The sequence below is a fragment of the Astatotilapia calliptera genome, chromosome 12 (genome assembly GCF_964374335.1).
Source record: "Astatotilapia calliptera chromosome 12, fAstCal68.1, whole genome shotgun sequence".
Lineage (NCBI taxonomy): Eukaryota > Metazoa > Chordata > Actinopteri > Cichliformes > Cichlidae > Astatotilapia > Astatotilapia calliptera.
In genome coordinates this window covers 4,597,287-4,617,399 of record NC_137433.1, presented here as the reverse complement: position 1 = coordinate 4,617,399, position 20,113 = coordinate 4,597,287, and the positions used below count along the sequence as shown (strand labels likewise).

The 20,113-nt window shown below is 39.5% G+C and overlaps 3 protein-coding genes across 3 annotated transcripts; 1 reads left to right on the top strand and 2 right to left on the bottom strand.

Moving 5' to 3' along the window:
* Window positions 1-2,760: 2,760 nt before the first annotated feature.
* On the top strand, window positions 2,761-4,476 carry LOC113033835 (phospholipase A2-like). Its single transcript, XM_026187968.2, has 4 exons — window positions 2,761-3,171; window positions 3,332-3,488; window positions 3,591-3,718; window positions 3,946-4,476. The coding sequence occupies exons 1-4, from the start codon at window positions 2,991-2,993 to the stop codon at window positions 4,068-4,070; spliced, it is 591 nt and encodes a 196-aa protein (XP_026043753.2). The 5' UTR covers window positions 2,761-2,990; the 3' UTR covers window positions 4,071-4,476.
* A 6,518-nt stretch (window positions 4,477-10,994) lies between these two features.
* On the bottom strand, window positions 10,995-15,646 carry prkab1b (protein kinase, AMP-activated, beta 1 non-catalytic subunit, b). Its single transcript, XM_026188599.2, has 8 exons — window positions 15,289-15,646; window positions 14,969-15,132; window positions 13,841-14,010; window positions 13,659-13,752; window positions 13,428-13,542; window positions 12,028-12,161; window positions 11,856-11,924; window positions 10,995-11,698 (listed from the first exon to the last, which is right to left on the bottom strand). The coding sequence occupies exons 2-8, from the start codon at window positions 15,113-15,115 to the stop codon at window positions 11,621-11,623; spliced, it is 807 nt and encodes a 268-aa protein (XP_026044384.1). The 5' UTR covers window positions 15,116-15,132; window positions 15,289-15,646; the 3' UTR covers window positions 10,995-11,620.
* A 1,535-nt stretch (window positions 15,647-17,181) lies between these two features.
* LOC113033884 (transmembrane protein 233-like) lies at window positions 17,182-20,073 on the bottom strand. Its single transcript, XM_026188053.2, has 3 exons — window positions 19,777-20,073; window positions 18,714-18,848; window positions 17,182-18,633 (listed from the first exon to the last, which is right to left on the bottom strand). Exons 1-3 carry the CDS (start codon window positions 19,933-19,935, stop codon window positions 18,622-18,624), a joined length of 306 nt encoding a protein of 101 aa, XP_026043838.1. The 5' UTR covers window positions 19,936-20,073; the 3' UTR covers window positions 17,182-18,621.
* Between the last annotated feature and the right edge of the window lie 40 nt (window positions 20,074-20,113).

Below are 20,113 nucleotides of genomic sequence, written 5' to 3'. Positions count from 1 at the left end.
GAAACCTTCACAGAAGAGTTGTAGTTGTTATAGCTGCAAAGGGTGGGCCAACATCATATTAAACCCTGTGGGATGTCACTCAAGTGCACATACGTGTGAAAGCAAACGAGCAAATGCTTTTGGCAATACCTAAGTAAATATCAGCTTGACAAATGTAAACTGCACAGTAGAGGGAAAAAAATCGAGTCTAATTAAAATAAACTCATGTGACCCGCAGAGATCCACGTGAGAGCATTTGTTTTTGTCATAGATGTCCTCTTTGTGATTTGTCAGCAGTCCTAGAGGAGAGGTTTCTATGTGACTCTGATACTGGCACTGATACTGATCTCTCTCAGTTTTTAAAGCTCTAACTGTAATTTTGTCAGCCGTACTTTAATATGCATCACTTTATTTTTTTAACTACTCAGTGTGCTGTAAAGGTCCAGCACATTCATCATCATGTTCTGCTTCCTTTTGTGACAACACTATGAGATACACATATAAAACACCCCACGTCAGAAATGTGCCGTGGAAAGTTGTGGGAACTGTGGTAAGTGCTGGCTATTTACACAGCTGTGAGGCTGACGAGTTATTTTTAATTCAACTTCCAACAATTCAAATCCATGGAAACACAGAGTGACCAGGGAGAAAAGACCAACCATATAATAGAGGCAAGTAGAAGAAAAATTTTCAGTTAAAAGTAAAAAATATTGTAACAAACTTTCATTATATAAAAATGTGCATAAAATATAAAGGCAGGTGATGGTGATGAAAGCTTAACCCCATAAATAACCGTATATACGTCTCTGAAGCCAGATATGAGGTCACCAAGGTCTCATCTCACATTATATTTTTTGTGCTATAACCTTAAGATTTCTATGTAATGCATATATAATTAAATTAATATTTTAATTATATACAGTCTTCACAGTATATCAAATGAATGTCTGAGCTGTGAGTCATTCACTGACCTTCAGACGGTGACATATTTGTACATGGTGACTGCCTCCTTGATGACGATGACGATGACGACGATGATGATGATGATGATAACCTTTTACTCCAGACATGTAAATCAAACAAATCAACATATACACATAAAATATAAACGTGACATGAAATACCAACTCAATTGCCAAGTCCAAAATAGAGTAGGAAGGAATACCTACACACTTATTAATCCCTCCCACATGCTCAAAACCAGTTTACCCTGATCACCATTAACCCCACATCCCCCCAATACTTGTCTACACTCGCCCCACAAAAGAGAGAAAGAAATTTTTTTTATTTATCTGATAAATATAGATATAATGATATATCTATCCTTCCAAAACCAGGTTCACAAACGTTTTTGTTTTTGTTGTGATCAAGAACCGGAGCTGTTTTGTGTTTATCAATTTATTTGTTCTCATCTGTTAATGACAACTTCGTCCAGTATTTTGAAGAGTTGTAAAAGCAGAGAAACAGGCCTGTAACTGTATCACTTGTGACTTGGTGTCGATCTCTATTTCTGTACAGTGTTATAACTTCAGCTATTTTCATTTGTGTACAAACTGCAATTGTATGTTAAAGGGTCACTGACGTTTTGTTTTTTTTAGCAATGCCACTTATGTCACACTACTAAGCATCAGAAAGATATAAGTAAGGTTTTAACAAATGCTTAATCCATCATTTATATAGCATTAGTCCTGCTTAGCAGTTTATTACTGCACATATATTATTATGACTATGATTATTGCTAGCAGTGATGCGGTTGCAGTGACAGCTGTAAACGTGAACGGCCTAAACGTAACAGATGGATAAACATACCTGTACTTAGAAATGCCATACTAAGAAGCAGTAATGATGTATAAATGATGAATTAAGTATTTGCTAATACCTTACTAATAGATCTTACTAATGCTCAAAGTGCCACCTTCTTTTCTTCTCGGTGCGTTCAGCTGCACACGTGATCCAGATATCTTTGATGTAACCTTCTGTATTTTATAAATTCTCTAATTAATTAGAGGCTTTTTGTAGACCTTTTATGATCCATTGGTATTCTCCATAATTTTGCTCTTATAAACGTTTTCTGAATGTTTTCCTTATAGAAGGAACTTGAATCTGTGCTTTACTAGTGAAGCCATTATACACAGTTTTCTTTTGGTTGTCAGGATTTTTTGCCAGTTCCTCTTTTTTCAATGGCACTGCACTTTGATTTGGTTTATTCTGACAGGTGTTTAAACTGTGTTTGGCAGAGCTGTTCTGAGAGTGAACGGAGCATATCTGTACGTGTCAGAGTGCGTCTGAAAGGGGCAGTTAGTACCAACTCCAACTGGTTTTTAAAGGGTTTTGCTGGTCTCGTGGCATGGATTTTATTTTCTGGCAGAAAAGGTGGACGATGTGCTGTAAGAGTCCCAAAATGTCATGGCTTTTTTGTATATACTCATGCTGAACATTTGGAAGAACATTTAGATTTTCATTTTTAATTTAACAAACATCAAGTTATTTTTCATAGCATTTAATCCCCCGATCTTCTAATTGAACCTGAAATCTGATTCTGGGGTCTGCTCTTACTCATCAGGTTCACATCAAGTTCACCAGTCTGCTGAGGGAATGATCTTAACTGTCCAATCGCATTTTGTCCTACTATAACAAGCCTTTGTGCCCACTGCCCATAAATTAGTTCAAGTTCACTGTAGTGCATGGTTTGACTACTTATGCATCCCACCACTCACTGCTGCTGAAAAACAACTAGTGGATGAAATAAACTCCTTTGATCGTTCACCTCTCACCTGTTGCTTCAGAATTAGGTCTTTGAATATTCCTTTCCATTATTTTGTGCTTTCCACATGTGATTGAACTGTACCATTTGGTGGTTCATATATAAAAGCATAATTTATAAACTGAAACTTTGATATTGATTTTTCTAAACAAAGTTTAAGAAGCATGTCATAAAAATACTAAAGTGAGGTTTATTACCTTAAATTTACACAGTACAGAAACCGAGTAAATGCTGTTATGTTCTACCAATGAAATACAAGAAAAACAAAGTGTGCTGGCCTAACAGAGCATCAGATTTGATGTTAGTCTTTGACAGATGTCTCCACCCCCTCTCACCTGTACTTATAAAAGCAGGCTGTACCAAATTTCAGGTTCATGTGACTGCAACCATGAATTTGATTACTCCTCCTCTGCTGCTGCTTCTCACGGGTAAGCATGAAAAAGCTTATGTACGTTATTATCAGTCGTGTTTTACACAATGACTGTATCGCTTTAAAAGTTGTTGTTATTGTTTTTCCTTTACAAGAGATTTTATATATATATAAATAGATAAATTCTCCTAATCGATTTTTTGAGTACATCCTAACAGCTTGTGCGGTCAGTGGTGCAGTGCTGCCTAAGGCAATGTGGCATTTTGGGTCGATGATCCAGTGCGCCCAGCCCGGTGTTAACCCTCTAAGATACAACAATTACGGCTGCTATTGTGGCTTCGGAGGGAAGGGGACCCCCCGAGATGGAGTGGATGCGTAGGAATCAGACACTACACATCAGACTTGTTTTCAGTTTTTGAAATAGAAGGGAACTTGACATTGTCTCAAACATGCTCTCTCCTCCCGATCCATTTGCAGGTGCTGCCAAATTCACGATAAATGCTATGCAAATAGCAGAAAGATTCCTGGATGCGGGGATGCTGAAGACCTTCCTTACATTATTGATTTCGATTTTACCTGCAATAATCAAAGAGTGACCTGCTCAGGTAACAACAAGTCTTACTAAACAGGCTTACACACACACACATTTTGGGCAAAAGAAATAGTTAAATTCTAATGTTCTGGGTTTTAAAAAATGTATTTAAATCACAAATTTCCAACTGTCCATGTATGTATGGAACCACGCCACATTTGTAATGTTTAAATGTGTTAGATGTTTAGCTATTACTGTGAAGTTGTGTATTCATGTGCTGACACAGCTCTTTCTCTGCAGCGGCCAACGATACGTGTCAAGCTGCTGTGTGCGAGTGTGATCGTGCTGCGGCTCACTGCTTTGCCCAGAATACATACAACCCAGAAAACAAGAACCTGGATCACTCAGTTTACTGTGCCAACTGATCACATCACCCACCACAGCAGAAAGATTGATTTGTCACTTTTCAATACTCACTATTTCCCATTCATAAGCACTTATAACACAGCTGACTCATTCTTTTAAGGTGTCAGTTTGAACACTGATCCACAAGTTTAACTGAAATATTTTCAACTTTTGATCCCATTACAAAATTTATTCTGCTGTCTTTAGACTGACATCAGGGTCTGGTTTCAGCAAAGCAACCGTACAACATACAATTGGCTTTTATTTCAAAAATGAGCTCAGATCTGTGGAGCCTTGTATAGAAAAGTGGTCACTGTGGAAACTGTGGAAAGTTGATTGGTTTTGATTCATTCATACAACCTCCAATTGTTGTTTATTAATGTACAAATGCCATTAATAAAGACAGCCATCATCTAAAACATAAAACTGCACAGCTGGTTCTTGATGGTCATCTAGCTTGAGCTCAGGATGAATGTGTGCACTCGTGTACTTGAAACAAATGAACCTAAATTAATGGTGTCATCTAAAGTCTTTGCCTTGACAGAGGGCAGTAATACAGAGAGCTGCTGGACTATCATTTTAATCACCCTGTCTCAAGTCTTAGTATCAGTAAGTTATGCGGGAACAGCAGGACTGATGGGACTACGCTTTTTCTCGCCAGCACAGTGGCCAAAAGAGTCACAGCAAACTAAACCAACAGCTAACAGGAAAAAGAAATGCAGTGAGGTGTGATGGTCCTGGGTTTTCTGTTTTGGACTTTTTTTTATTCTTATTATTGAACATACCCTTTGGTTCTTAGTTTGACCAGTATTGTTTATTCCTGATGTGTATCATGTGCATCACAAGTCTTTGTTTTTTGGTTTCTTTATGGTCTCTTTTATGTTTTCTTAGCCTTCCTTTTATCCCCTTCTGTGTCAGGTTTGTGTGTTAGAGTCTGTCTTCTCTGTTTAGTTACTTCCTAGTTTTCGTCACTTGTGCTTTGTATTGACTTAGGCTACGTCCACACTAGCCCAGATAGATTTCAAAACAGCGTTTTCATCTGAAAACGCGTCCACACTGTCTTTTTCAGTCGTTTTCACAGAGTCCGAAAATGCTTACGTTCCAGCACTGCGCATGCGTGAAACGCAAGAAGATTCGACCTGCCTCATTTCTGTCTGCCGTTTATTTACTTTGCGGCTCTTTGAAACGTTACAGCAAAATGTTGAGAAAAAGCACCGAGTTTTTTTTTAAATGGACTAACAATGAGGTGGAGTTGTTGCTGCGTAAAAGTACAAAGTTGCAAAAGCGAGTGAGAGTTAAAGAATTTAAAGAAAAGCTATCTGGAGCATGTACAAACTGATATTAATCTTTAATAGGGCTGTAAAATTGAGAGCAAACAAAACAACTGCTGTAGAATGCCCTCTGCTATCTTAGTTTAATTGGTTACATGACTGCATCATATGACTAACATGCGTCATCTTTTTAGAAAGTCTGCATTTTCGCTGTCCACACTGCATTTGAATGTTTTCAAATGTATGCGTTTTCCACCAGCGAAAACGCCGCCTCAGTGTGGAGGCCAAAACGGAGAGAAAACGAGAAAACTAATGTGTTAGTGTGGACGTAGCCTCCACTTGTGTGTTTCCTTGTCTCACTTGGATGAGTGACGAAACGTTTCTCCCACAAAACACTACGTCCTGATGAACAGAATCAACTTTTGGAGATTTACTTTCCTGGATGATGCATCAAGACGTTTCCTTGTCTTGGTTTCTCTGTGTTTCCCATTGTTTCCTGGATGCATTCCCTGGGTTTCCTGTATTATTGTTCCTACTGTTTCCTTGTTATTTGCATTTCCTGGCTCCACTGTTTTTTGGATCATGTTTATCTTTGAACTATTCAGCATTAAAGGCTTGCCATATTTTTTACTTCTGTCTGCTGTGTTCTGCATTTGGCACCACAATAAAACTATCCTCATGCTACGCAGCTGATTGTGACAAAATAGGACTGGAATCTGCAATTTTAAATGTCAGCTGGTAAAAAAAACCCAGAAAACTATAGTTCATAACATGACAGCATATCAAAAATGTATTTTAAAGCAACAGGAGTTCTTTGAAATGAAGCTTCTTTGATCCTTACACATTGTGTGTCTCATTAATTAACATGACTTTGTTACTGAAACAATGCCTGTTCATCCTGCTGAATTGTATCTTGGTTAATCAAGTAAATCTGAAGACAATCTCCCCCAGCATGCTTGATGCTGGCCCTGTGAAACTTTTGTTTTGCCACAATATGCCTTGGTCTTTGAACTTATCAGCTCATTGTTGTCTTTCAGATGCTTAATCTCTTCTTGTCACCAACACTTCCATGTGACCATACCCCGCCCACTAGTTTTTGTCCCCTCCCATGCTTTGTAAGTGGTTCTTGGTCGTCTTAGCCTCTGAGTCCCACTCTCTGAATCTGTTACTAATACTCTGACACATCCTTGCAACGAACTCTCGGAACAAAGGACTTGTGATTTCTTAATATTATTTGAATGTGCCTTGTGCAATTCATCTTTAACATCACATTACTTTGGATTGAAGATAACTTTGGTAAATCTGTGGGGGTTTTCTGTTCAGTGCACTTTTTTGGTCTTTATTTGGAACCACCAAGACTGAAATGCTGCTGCTCTCCGTGTTTCAGAACTTTACCTAGAAACGTCTCCATGTTGTGCTGTAGTTGAAATCTGACAGAAGACACTTGCTGACTATTTACGGAGTGTCTCATTCATCTATCTGTACTCATTGCACACTTGAAGGGACAGAAGTTCAGTGACTGGTGACACAAGTTTTTTTTATATTAACGTATTTGTTATGTTATAAAATGTCTTTTATGCCTACAAATATAATACACAGGTGTTTTCAGGGCTTCACCAAGTTGACTGAGCATCTGTACATGGAGAGAGTCATCTGAGAGGAAACACAGGTATGATCAGCGAGAGCGTTATCAGGCACCGCCTCCTGTAGAGATGATTAGCTCCAGCATGTGTGAGCATACAGCACTGTGCTTTTGTGGTGCTGTACTGGGGGTGATACATGACATGAACAACTACACAGTAAAAATCAACACATATTAGAGACAGCGTTTTATCAGTGTCCTTAACTTTTTAAATCTGATGAGTTCGAAGTATGATGAAGGATAATTGCACACTTTCATCTTCAGAAAAATGGCTGTCCGCAACACGCACGCAGAGGGTTTTCGTTTCTTATGGCTCATTAAGAGCATCCCTTGTGGGATTCTGATCAGGACTTCTGAATCCAAACTATAGACATCAGAGGAGATATATGTTCAGTCTGGCTCATCACCAACTTTTGTGACTTGAGAGAAGAAAACTGTTCTGATTAACAATGTTAACAATAGTACAAAAAGATTGGGATCCCAATCTTTTTATACTGGAACCCCCAGGATTCAGCTTCAGAACGGCACAAACTAGTCAGGCATTAATTGTCTGCTCCCAAACCAGAAACCTGGCTCCACTGGCCTAAAGACAATTTTTGCTGTGGTAAGTTCAATTATTGTGAGAAACTTTTAAAGGTGTTTTTAATCAATAAAAACACCTTTAAAGGTGTGTTTTTTTCACACCTGCATAGAGAAAAATCTAACTTTTTTTTCTCTGTAGGTGTGATTGCAAGTAGACTGAGGACTGAACACTACAAGTGTCAGCAGGTAAATCTATTAGTCTCAGTGCAGGGGTGAAGATAAATTTGCACACCTCAAACAAAGAGAAGAATATTGGGTTATGGTCTTAAGACCACTGGGACCCTACACCAGGCAGCTTGTTCAACAAACTGAGTTTAAAACTAAGCTCTGAGTCTTGTGTCCGACTTATGTCCGACTCCACCATGCAAGCAGACCTGGGCACGGTTTGCAGATCCTTTACAGAACCTGTGACATCTTTAAGTGATTCCGGTTCTGGGTCGAGCCAGTGGGACTGATTTAGGTGACTTTCAGTGAAAAAGATGTTGAAGTTCAGACTCTGACTGAATCTCAGTCTGTGAAGACATTTCAATATGAAATGTAATCAGTTTACAGTCAGACTGTCTGCAGCTGCTCTGCTTCCATTAGTGTGACCACTTATAATGGAACAAATGACTGATTATTGATCAGTGCGTAACACACAGTACACACACACTCCCTCCCTCCCTTTATTTGTCTTCCCTCCCTCTCTCTCTATTAGTATGTACCCGTATGTGCCTTAATTTCTCCCACCCTCCCTCCATCTCTATCTCCTTACTTCCTCCCTGTATTTACCCCTCACCCACTTCCTCCAATTTCTCCATCCCTATTTACCTTCATTTATTCCTCCCTCCATCCTATCCCCTCCCTGTATTTACCTCTCCCTTGATCCTCCTCCCTTGTCTCCCTTCCTTTGCTCCATATCTTCCTCATTCTCTCCTCCCTCCTACCTATACTCATGTGTTATCTCTTTCCTCCCTTCCTATATCTCTATCTTCCTCCTACTCTTTTCCCTCTTTCCTCCAATCTTTATGCCTTTTTTCCTCTGTCCTTCAGTTCCTTAATCCCTCCCTATTTCCCTTTCTTCACAGCATCTTCCCACTCTATCTTCCTACCTTCTCTCCTTTTCTCCCTCTCAGGCTCCCTCCCTTCATTTCCAATTCACTTACTAGTTTCCTATCTCCCTTTCTTCCCACCATCTATTTAATTTTAACTTTGAGTTTAAAACTTTCCCTTTCGATACTAAAGGCTCAAGCTGCTGATGGACTTGTGATGATGCAGTGAGTACTTCCAATGTGCTTATACTACTACTGCGTGTCATTAACCTTTATCTTTTATCTCCCACGCTGTGCTTTTTGTTCTGTCTCTATGCTCTCTTCCCTTTATCCTTACCCCCAAACCAGTCATGGCAAATAACGACCCTACCAGAGGTTGCTTCCTGTTGAAAGGGAGATTCCCCCCACTGTTGCCAAGTGCTTGCTCATAGGGTATCATTTGATTACTAACCCTAATACTGTAGGGTCTATATCACATACTGTACCTTGACAGCTACTGCTGTCAATTAGATTTATATGAATAAAAGTTTGAATTGAATTGATTATAAACCCTAACGAAACCCAGTCATTTAACACAGCACAGTAAAACCCGAGAATCAACCAAAAACTGAATTAAGAACTGGTTATTTAAAAGTTTCTTTGTTGATTTACTTTCTTATTTAAGTGATGGTGGATTACAACTTGTTCATTTGACTACAGTAACAATATAATTTGAAAAGTATTTTTGCACAGAACATGGCCTTCATAGCTTTTTTCCATCACAAATATTAATTTTCACGACCATCATGTTTGTATTTCATGTTTCCTTCTTTACTTGTCCAGGACTAAATGTGACACAGTTTATCATTGGAGTGACAAAATATCCCCAGTAAAACACACACACACACACACACACACACACACACACACACACACACACACACACACACACACACACACACAAATGGGGCTTTTCAAAACTTAAAATTGCCTGTAAATTGTGGTGAGCCTATATAGTTGACATGAGACATCGGTAATTTTCCTAAACTTCAGTGATCAGCCTCCACAAAGCCCTGAAACTACTAGGTTGCTATTGTGATCAACTAAACCAGCCTCCTTAATTTAAAGCAGGAAGCCTTTGGTTGTTTAACCTCGTTTCAAAAGTTCAGTTTCGTTGCTGTGTCTGTAGATCACACATAGATTATAGACAGGATTCAATTCAAATCTATAAAGACCTCAAGAGGACCAACATCTCCACCCAGCTGTAAAAGTCATCGACAGTGCACATAACTCCATGAGAGTAAAGATGACAGTGTTAGTGGGATGACCCAAATCCCTTTCTGTTTCAGCTTTTCATTACTCCACCATTATACCACCACTGTTCCAACTTGAAAACTACTGCTAACTAAATAAAATACTCATAAACGCATGCCTTATCGTCTACACCAGAAGTCCCTAAAAATCTGAGGTCTGCAGCCTCTTATTACAACTTGCAGTTATGCACCAAGGCTACTGTCAGTGACATCCTGCAGTAGGAAGGCTGTAGAGGGTTTGTTTGCTTTGCAGCTGATGAAGCAGCTTCTGCAATTGGGTGACAGAGAAGAACAGCCACATTTGAGTGGAAAGATCAATGATAAGCTGACCATCATTCACTGAATTAGAAGATGGTCCATGATTGGAGGGGAGCGGAATAAATTCCTTGTATTGGCATATTACAGGAAATGATACCGCTATATGGGGATTCTAAATGCTGCATAACAGTTTGCACCTAAATATCATGTCATATTTGCTCTTTTACATTTCACATGTGCCTTTCTTTCAAGTTGACCCCAAAATTTGTTCTCCGTCAAGTGTCAAGAGCTACCAAGTTGATTAGAAATATAGAAATATAACATTCTGTAATATGTTCATGTTATTTATGTCCTTTACCTACATGTTTGTGCAACAGAAGTAAACATCTGTCATGCTTCCCTTACCTGATTTTCACTCTGCTAAACTTGTTTCTTTATGGGCACAAACAACAGGAAAAAAAAAAAAAAAGACTGAAAATATGTAATTGAACCATTTCCAGGTTTTGCTTTTCATCGTGTCCATTTAAAAACAATTTGATTATGTGAATCTTTACCTGGATGTAGATACAGTAGGTGCAGTGAATGCTTATGCTTAGAGTCAACATACTGTTGAGTATGTTGACTACAGCCGTTTTAGTATATTCATTTACAAATTGCATCATTCAAAAAATAATAATAATAATAAATAAGAACAGCTGCACAGGTGGACACTGATGCTCATCTCATGCTGAACTAAAAATAAGTGTACTCGTGCAATTCACGACAAAAACAAGAACCTGGTTTCTAAAGCCCAGTGTGTGCACAGAATCATACAACCTCAAAAAATAAAAACCCACGCACAAACACAAAAACTCATAGCACTAATGGATTTTTGCAGTCATCATTTTTTTATGAAAATTTCATTCTATTTCTGATTTATAATGTGTCATCTGAAAAACATTGTATTTTTAGAAAAGAAAAACAAAAAACAACAGAGGAATCATATGAAATTCATTACATGTTACATTTTTTCCACCTCTTAGTGTCTTTGTGTCCATTTCCTCGTGTAAGGAGAGCCGATGCAGCTGTGCTAGCCTCCTGGTTAGTAAAACTAACATTTTTCAAGTCTCAGTTTCAGGCAATTCCAGGTCACTTCAATACAAATGTCAAAATTGAGGCTTGGCGTCAGAGTTGAACGATTACAGATCTCCCCCGTCCTCATCATTTTGGTCTCCAGCAACCACACTTGTATTAATTAATCAGGGTGAAGTTGGAATGAAGTCTTTTAAAACACCGGCCTGCTCATAACATAACACGTATTTGCAAACATTGAACATTTCAACATTTTCAAATTCTGAGATCATAGAACAGTTCAAAATCAATAACTTTACCAAATGTTTTAAACCGATATCAGGAAGATACTTTAGGTCCAGTTTCAGCAAAGCAGTCCAGATAGCAGCTGTGTACACCAACAGATCGATTTCAAAAGAGGAGGAGGGAGCGCACCTCCGTGGATTATATTGGCTTGTACAGAAGAGTGGTCACGTACTTTTTCTTGTATCGGTGTGTTGCACTGAGAACCATCACCCCGTCCTTTAAAAACAAACAGAAAGCAACCCACAATCACATGATCGCATGACATTTTGACACAGCACCGTGAGAACTGACAATCACAATCTGAACTACAGCATTAACAATTTGGGCAAAAATAAAAAATAAAAAAATAAAAAAGATCTATTCAATTTGTTACCTTGATGGAGAGGGCATACAGGTGATTTAGCATCACATGGTTAGGCTCTGGAAGCAGTGTCGGGTCACACTGTGGAAAATTCACAGCAGGATGAATCAAACGTAAAATTAAACATATGCATATAAATAATTATATAATTAAATGTATATAACAACTCAAAGCCTGGACTTACAGAAATACCAGTGTCCTTGTTGAGCAGCACTTGCAGCAGGTGAGGAGGTAAGAAAGGAGGATGTTTGAGTTTGTCATCTGGCTTGGTTACATATGCGTCCTGTAGGTAGGGGCCAGGAGGAGAACTGGACAAGTCTGGGAAAGAGTGATCAAATGTAAACAAATAAATAACTTCGCCTTAATAAAGCTTTACAGAGAGATACAGCAGACAGAATTATTCAAGGACCCTTTGTAAACAAACACCAGTGAAAACAAACAAAAAAACAATATGCAATATTGAAATAAAAACCAGACTCCTCCAAAATGCTGCAGCTGCACTCTGCATATTTTAGCTGTTTCGGCGCATGTAGACCATCATTTTCTGGGACAATCGATTCAAAGGCTTTTCCATCAATAATCTTTATTAATCAGGCAGCATAAAGTTTGGACTCGATTCCAATCATTCATCTACAGTCAGCAGCCACATTATTGGGTAAAAACTGCTAGTACCCCTGTTGCCTGCATAATTGCTGTAATTCTTTGCTGCATAGACTCAACAAGGTGCCGAAACATTCCTCAGATTTAGTATATTAATTTGATATTGATATGACATCATCACAGTTGCTGTAGATTTGACAGCTGCACACTCATGATATGAATTCTTGTGTTGCACCACATCCCAAAGTCCTCTTTGGACTGACAATGGCCATTTGAGAGGAGTGAACCAACCGTCATGTTAAAAAACAAAACAAACAAAAACCAGTTTGAGATAACCCGAGTCATCTCAAACATCAGCAATATTCAGGGTAGACTGGTGTTGCTCACGCTAATACACCATCAGCAGCCTGAACTGATACGAGGATTATGTTGTTTACATAGTCGGGAGCCCACAGAAATTATAGCTTCAGTTTCCTGTTCTTAGCTCGGTGTGGTCTTCTGCTGCTGTAGTCCATCTGACTTCACATCAATAAGGCATTTTCTCCCAGAGAAAAGCCGCTCACTGGATATTTTGTCCCACCCACTCCATTAGCTAGAGACACTACAGATGGTTTTGTGGGGGGAAAAAAAAAAATCCCAGCAGATCAGCCATTTCTAGAATACTCAGACCAGTGTGCGGCCAACAACCACGCCAAAGTCACTTAAAATCACTTTTATTCTCCATTCTGCATTTTTGTTTGAACTTCAGCTTCATGCCCAAATGTACCATGTCGTTACCATGTGATTGATATTTGTGTTAACAACAGGCTGAATGGGTGTACCTACGTAACAAGCTGGCTGCTAAGGGTACAATCATCAAAGCAATAATCAGCCAAATATCCAAAATTGTGAGCATACAAATCAATATGGCCCAAGTCTGAACATGCTTTGGAGTTACAGAGCCACCTCAAAGTTTTTGAGTTACAAATTAACAAGTTTCCATACCCGAGACGTCAGCCGAGTCCTGAGAGTCAATCCTGAGGGCATCAAAGACTTCAAAGTCTGTTGTTTTCACCTGTATGACATTATTGACTGTTCCAGTTTTAGACGTTACCACGGCCTGTGTGAGAGCATAAAAAAATTAAAACATTTTAAAAAGGTAATGATACACACTTCTAAGTGTAAACCACTAATAAGAGTAAACTAGTGACCCCAAAATGTAAAACCTCCACTCACCCCAGCCGGATCCAAGATCCACTGACCATCCACACAGAACTTGTATTGGTGCTCTCCCTCAGGCAAGTCCACAATAGCCACAAAGTTATTCCGACTGGGTTTGAGAAACAACCGCTTGTTACTTTTTAATAAGTTTAAACAGTGAAGCATCTCTGAGGCTGCTTTCCCCTGACTCAAACTACCTTTTGTTGAGTGGGATCTTGGTAGACCAGTTGTTAAAAGAGCCGGACACAAAGACGTCTTTCGCTGCACCCGCCCATCTGAACACAGTCGGTCTGGCCTGCGCTAGATTTTTAGCGTCGCTCTCCAGGTCCTGCTGCCAGGCCAGAAACTCCTGTAACTCCTGTGGAGACTGAGAAGCATGATATCACTGCATTACTGCCCTGTTAGCAAGAGCGCCTGTAGTCTTTCTCCAGACTGAATGGCAAACTTAGAAAAACACTAAAGGATACAGAAAAGTGCTTTTTGTATGTGTAACCTCTAAAACATAGCTTTAGCTTATGATGCTCTTTGATGTTACTCTCCAATTAGATACAAAAAGACTTAATTCACCTTTATCAGGAATTTGACATTGATAAAACAAACTGTTGTTTTAACATTTGACTTGTGTACACATCACTAACAGAATATATAGCCTTCCTTACATCCATTACACACAGTTTGCACATCCTGAACAGACCACATTTGACCATTTTGACACATTACTGACACTTTGCACCAACTATTTTACAAGACACTAAGCTCTTTGGATTGCTCTCCCTCCTCCGAGGTAGTGTCAACATGTTGCCTCAGCATTAATTAAACTGGTTAATCCTGCCTCTTGTTCTCCATTACACTGCACTCTGATCAGTCGTAAAAATAAAAGCTTCTGGTTAATAATTCTAGTTTAGGCCCCTCTTTTACCTCTTTAAAACCATATATAAGAGGTATTGATCCAATTTTATTTATATAGTGTCAATTCACAACAACAGCTACCTGTTACAAGGTGCTTTATATCATCAGGTAAGGAGCATACAATAGAGAGAATATCCCAGCAATCACACAATCCTGCTCTGAGCGAGCACTTGGTGACATAACTCCCTTTTAACAGGAAGAAGCCTCAAACGGAACAGCCAGGCTCAGGGACTGGCTGCCATCCACGGCGACCAGTTGTGGTTGGGGGGGAAATTGGTTAATTGTACAATAATTGGTACCAACTCATTTAACAACAAATTTACTTCCAAAAGCCTGCATGTCACTTGCTATCCAGTGCAATGGGACAGAACAGAAAGCTTTATTTAAGAGTTCATGGTGTAAACTTGCTCTAATACCTTTTGATCTTCTCTCTGGTAAAGGTCTGCATCATCTGCGCTGTCCATCATGATGTTAGAACGAGCCTCCTTCCCTCCATGATGTCCCTCTCTGTACGACCTCTCACCATGACTTCCACTGGATCGGTCACTGCTGCTGTTCCCCATCCTGATGGCTTCACACACTGCAAGAGACAACGCATCAAGTCAGCAGAGTCTACCGGGAGCCCCGCAGTGGTCCCTACAATGACCACCAGGGGCCCTTCGCGATACAATTCACGTATCCACTAATAACAACAGCAGCAGCAATGATTGCCAGCTAACAACTACAAATAACCCACCAAAATAAACCCTCCCAGTGGCGCCTCGGCTTCCTGCAGGATGAGCACCTTGGTCGGGGTGTTTTTATTCTTGTGTCCTTATCGTTGCTTTTTCCGTCTCCTGAAAGTTTTCCTCTGCCTGTAAACAGCAGAGCCGAGCGGCGTCCTCCGTCCCCGCGGACTAATACAAAACAGCAGTCAAGTTTTCTCCTGGCCCTTCTTTCTTTCGTTTTTTACCTTCCGCTGCCCTGATTTTAGTTTTATTCCGCCTTAGTCAGCCGTACTCTGATGACTTTCGCCGTTGAGCGGAAACTTCAGCGTCTGGCGTTGAAGGCCTGTTGAAAACACACCTCTTCCGCCTCCTGTGCTCGTTTTCAAAGGCAGTTTAACTGTTTGCTGCCCTGTCGTCACTGACAAGACCTTCTCGTTTACTGCGGCGGACTCATCTTTTTATATGTCGTGTCCCGCGGCTTCTTGAAATCATTGAAATGCCCAAAGAAAAAGAGACTTGGACGTTATCATCCGCGTTCAAGTACGATTTTTTTTTAAAATATAGTCACAGTTTTTAAGGTTTTAAAGGTTTCGAATGCATTTAGAAGAAAATGCAAACATAGTGTATGTATTAAAACTGAATTTTTTGGACTCGAACTATATGTGCCTATTTCCACTTTTCTGCATGTTTTATCGTCAGTTCAGTTTTATTCATATAGTGCCAAACAGTCACCCCAAGGCGCTTATATCAGAAACTAATACGGAGAAATCCAAAACCATAAAAAAAAAACCTCTATTAGCAAACACTTGGTGACAGTGGGGAGAAAAAAACGCTTTAATCAGGAAGAAACCTCCAGCAGGGAGGGACAGAGCTCTGCCATGGCCGGTTGAGGCGAACGGGACGGAAACAGGACAAAAGACACACTGTGGGAGAGATTAATAATAAATATTGATTAATTGCGGAGACACAGAGCTTGAAAAGAGGTGAGTGAAGATTAAATACTCAGTACATCATGGGATGTACCAGCAGCCTTGGGCAATTGCAACGTAACTGAGAGGGTTCAGAGTCACCTGATCCAGCCTTAACTCTAAACTTTATCAAAAAGGAAAGTTTTAAGCCAATCTTAAAAGTAGAGAGGGTGTTTGTCTCCTGAATCCAAAGTGGGAGCTGATTCCACAGACCAGGAGGCTGGAAACTGAAGGCTCTGCCTCCCAGTCTACTTTTAAATACCCATAGGAGCCACAGGTAAGCCCACAGTCTTGGGGCAAATTGTTCTTTTGGAGTGATACAGTAAAGATGGGTTCTAATGATTCAATACCTTATATGTGGCGAAAAGGATTTAAAATTTAATTCTGGATTTAGTTATACAGGAAAAAAATTGTAAATAGAGTCAAATTTTGTTAATTTGCATGTTTATAACTGCTAACATCCTGCCAGGAAGTGGAGATTAAAATTATTTATATGGTTAAATATCGAATTTTTAAATGATGGATCTAAGTGCTCATGTTAATTAATGTGCATTATCCCTGCTAAATAAAAGAATTATTGCCTGTTCTTTACTGACGTACTGCCAGCTTTTCTGTGTTACGATCACAGATCCATAGGTTTCTGCAGCACTCGAATCTGATTCTTCTGAGACATTCTCACACCTCTCCAGTTTCATGTAATCCATATATCCGGGTGTTACTGTATGCACTCAAAATAAAAACAACACAGGGTCATCAGTTTTTAATAAAATTCATCTCTTTTTTTCTGTCTGGATTAGCAGAGAGAGAACTACTGTACATGTAAATACAATTGACAGCATGCATTTTAACGTGTATCAGTTTGTTCCCTGAAGCAATATGATGTCCTGTTTTTAATGCAATTCCAAAAAATGAATATTTGATAGATGTTTTGAAAAGAATCCAAATGTAGCATAATACATTTAAACATCCTGACATTTTATTTGAAATAAAATTCAGTGGGTCACAATGTTACAGTTTTAAGATTCAAAAAGAAAATCTTAAACAAAAGCATTAACATTAGCAGTCGTTTCCACAGTGGTCATTTTTATTTTAGACTGTGTTGGAGAAAAAAAAATCAGCAGCTTATTGTATTTCCAGGGATATTCTCTATAAAATTTCAGTGCTTCATGTGCAAACAGATTACTTTCCAGTGTTGCAGCATTGGAAACTTGGTCCAAAGCACAAAAATCAAAATCATTCAAAAGATTTTAGCTATGGTTCATTTTCACCAGCCAAGGTTTACAATTAGAGATGTAGTTCCTTTTTTTCTCTCTTGGGGATTTATATGGATTTGGAAAAGGGACTTCAAAGGGAAAACCAAGTCGAGATGACCTTCTTCCAGTGCTGTACAGAGTTTACGATCAGCCGAGAAGCATGGCACTCATGTTTTATGAGGTTCTGCCGATGGAAAATGTCAAAATCAGAGGTTAACACAGATCACAATGAAAACCTCTTCATTAAGATACTTCTGGGTTCACGGCAATGTGCCAGCAGTTTCACTACTATAAGCTGGTGATTAGACTTTTCTTTTCTTTTTAATTAGCACAGTGATTAAACTGTAAAAATTGCATGCTGTATTTTTAGCCCTGTAATAGCGTTAATGTAACCTCTCAGATTACAACTACTCATACACGTAGTCAACAGCTTGCAGCAGGTGTCAAAGAAGGTGAAATGAGGCCAAAAGGCAAAGTGGACTGAGTATTGTGAAATTAACCTACTATAGTGTGGCAATATTGTCGCCAGATCATAATCATACTATTGATTGTAAGGAGATCACATGAGTTGAGTCCCTGTTTGAAATATACATTTTGGTATAGGTTTAAGCTTTGCCATCAGCACTTCTAAACTCGTTTTTATTCTGCATGACAGGAAATATGAATATTGTGTCATTTCTATTTTGTGTAATTGGCCATTTTTTGTGAACAAAACGTTTAATGTTGTATTTGTCACCTCACATCATGTACAGTAAGATTGCAAACACAAGTTAAGAATTATCAGTGGCTTCTTCAAACAATAAGATGTTTTCTGTTTATGTTATCAAGCAGATGTTATCTGATAGCGGTTCATAATTTAGCCCTTTAGTTAAAAAAAACCCTGCTCACTGGTAGTACAGCAAAGGCTCCTCTTTTACCTTACATTCACATAGCCTGTGAAAATGCAATTGCAATATCATTTACATAATAGCTTCAGCCAGGATGTACGGTACATTAAAATTAGGTCCACCAGATCTTTTAAAAACCTCCAAAGCTGCTGATGACAGAAGCCAAACAGAGCTCCTTTCCACCACATGGTGCTCATCTCGCCGTAACAGTTCCACCTTTTCGCCTCTTCCATCTCCTCTTTCCCCTCAAGAGGTCACACCCCATGCTGTAATGGAAAAAAAACAGATTGCTGAAATGTCTTGCTCTTTCTTTTTTATACACCTCTTATATCTGGTGCATTCATACCGTGGTAAAGTGTATAATGATGTACGCAGTGATGATGACAGCACCGATGACAAACGAGGCAATCCCCAAGTGGAGAGCTTTCCGACCCAGCCGTCTGGAGCCATCATAGTCCTCGTGGGTATAGCTCTTCTGGGCCTTTGGGACAATTACGGACATTACCGTACATGCTCACACTGTGTGTGTAATGTTTTGTGGGCAAATGTGCTGTGAGGAAAAGACTAGTTCCACTTTCCCAATAATAATAATCCTCATAGTGACACACAGCACGTGGCTTTCATGGGAATCTGCACCGAACATTTAGGAAATGATTATTTGTGCGTTACATCTGCACCTGCCTCTCATGTTGTCTCTAATTCATATTTGTATTGTAGCCAATGTCCTAAGCAGTGGTAACCACACGTTGCTAAGCCTGCATGCCTCATCTTATTACTCACGGCTACAGCAATGCAGCAGCTGCTGTTGGCACTCACGCCGTCTCATCTGACAACTCAAAGACTTGACATCAGTCTAAATGCATCTTTGCTATCTATTCTTCAACTTTGTTCAACTTTGTGCCACCCTGGCTGGTAATGGATGTTCTTTCCTGAGCTTTATCCACATGCTGGTCTGATAGCATCGTTGTATGGAGCATTACTGTAAGCAGTCCAGGGTGTGGTTGGATGCTTGGAAAGAAACAGGAGGTATATTTGATCTTAGCAAACATCAGCAGAAGCGTTAATGTTAGGCCACTCAGAAACGTTAAGTGGGTTGGAATAACTTTACACAGTAAAGATGCAAATTTCTCACTTGACTTATGTTTGCTCCATATTTAATAACTATTGCAATCACCCCACGTGGTCTGTAGAGTTTTTCCCAGCAGTGGTACTTTTACCTATAAAATATGCATTTATGCAGGATAACATATGCTTTGATTTTTTTTTACATTTATTTGTTTTTTTGTTTTTGTTTTTTTAATGCCAGCATACCTCTTAAAAACATTACGCATTCTAACCCACAGCTATTCATTAAACTAAAAAAAAGACAGGATTCAGAAACCTCACATTTCCAGCTTCGAGCAACTTACCAGGACAGAGAAAACCAGCGCCACAATATTGATGGGCCACGCAGGACAGAAACAGGTGAACATGGTGAGCCAGAGGTAGCTCCTCATAGGGGGAGTCTCCCGAGCCTCCTCGTTCTTCACAAAGTCAGAGCTCCCATCCAGCGAGGGCTTGGTGTTCATGACTGGCTTCAACACCCGCCGAGACAGTAGAAAGCAGAGAGGCGAAACAACAGCACTGAGACACTGGGAGACACTGGGAGGCTGGAGGTGGAAGCAGGGGAGGGGAGGCAGTGGAGCAGCGATGATGGAAGATAGAAATCAGCCAGCAGAGATTATGAGAGAGATGCAGAGGAACAGA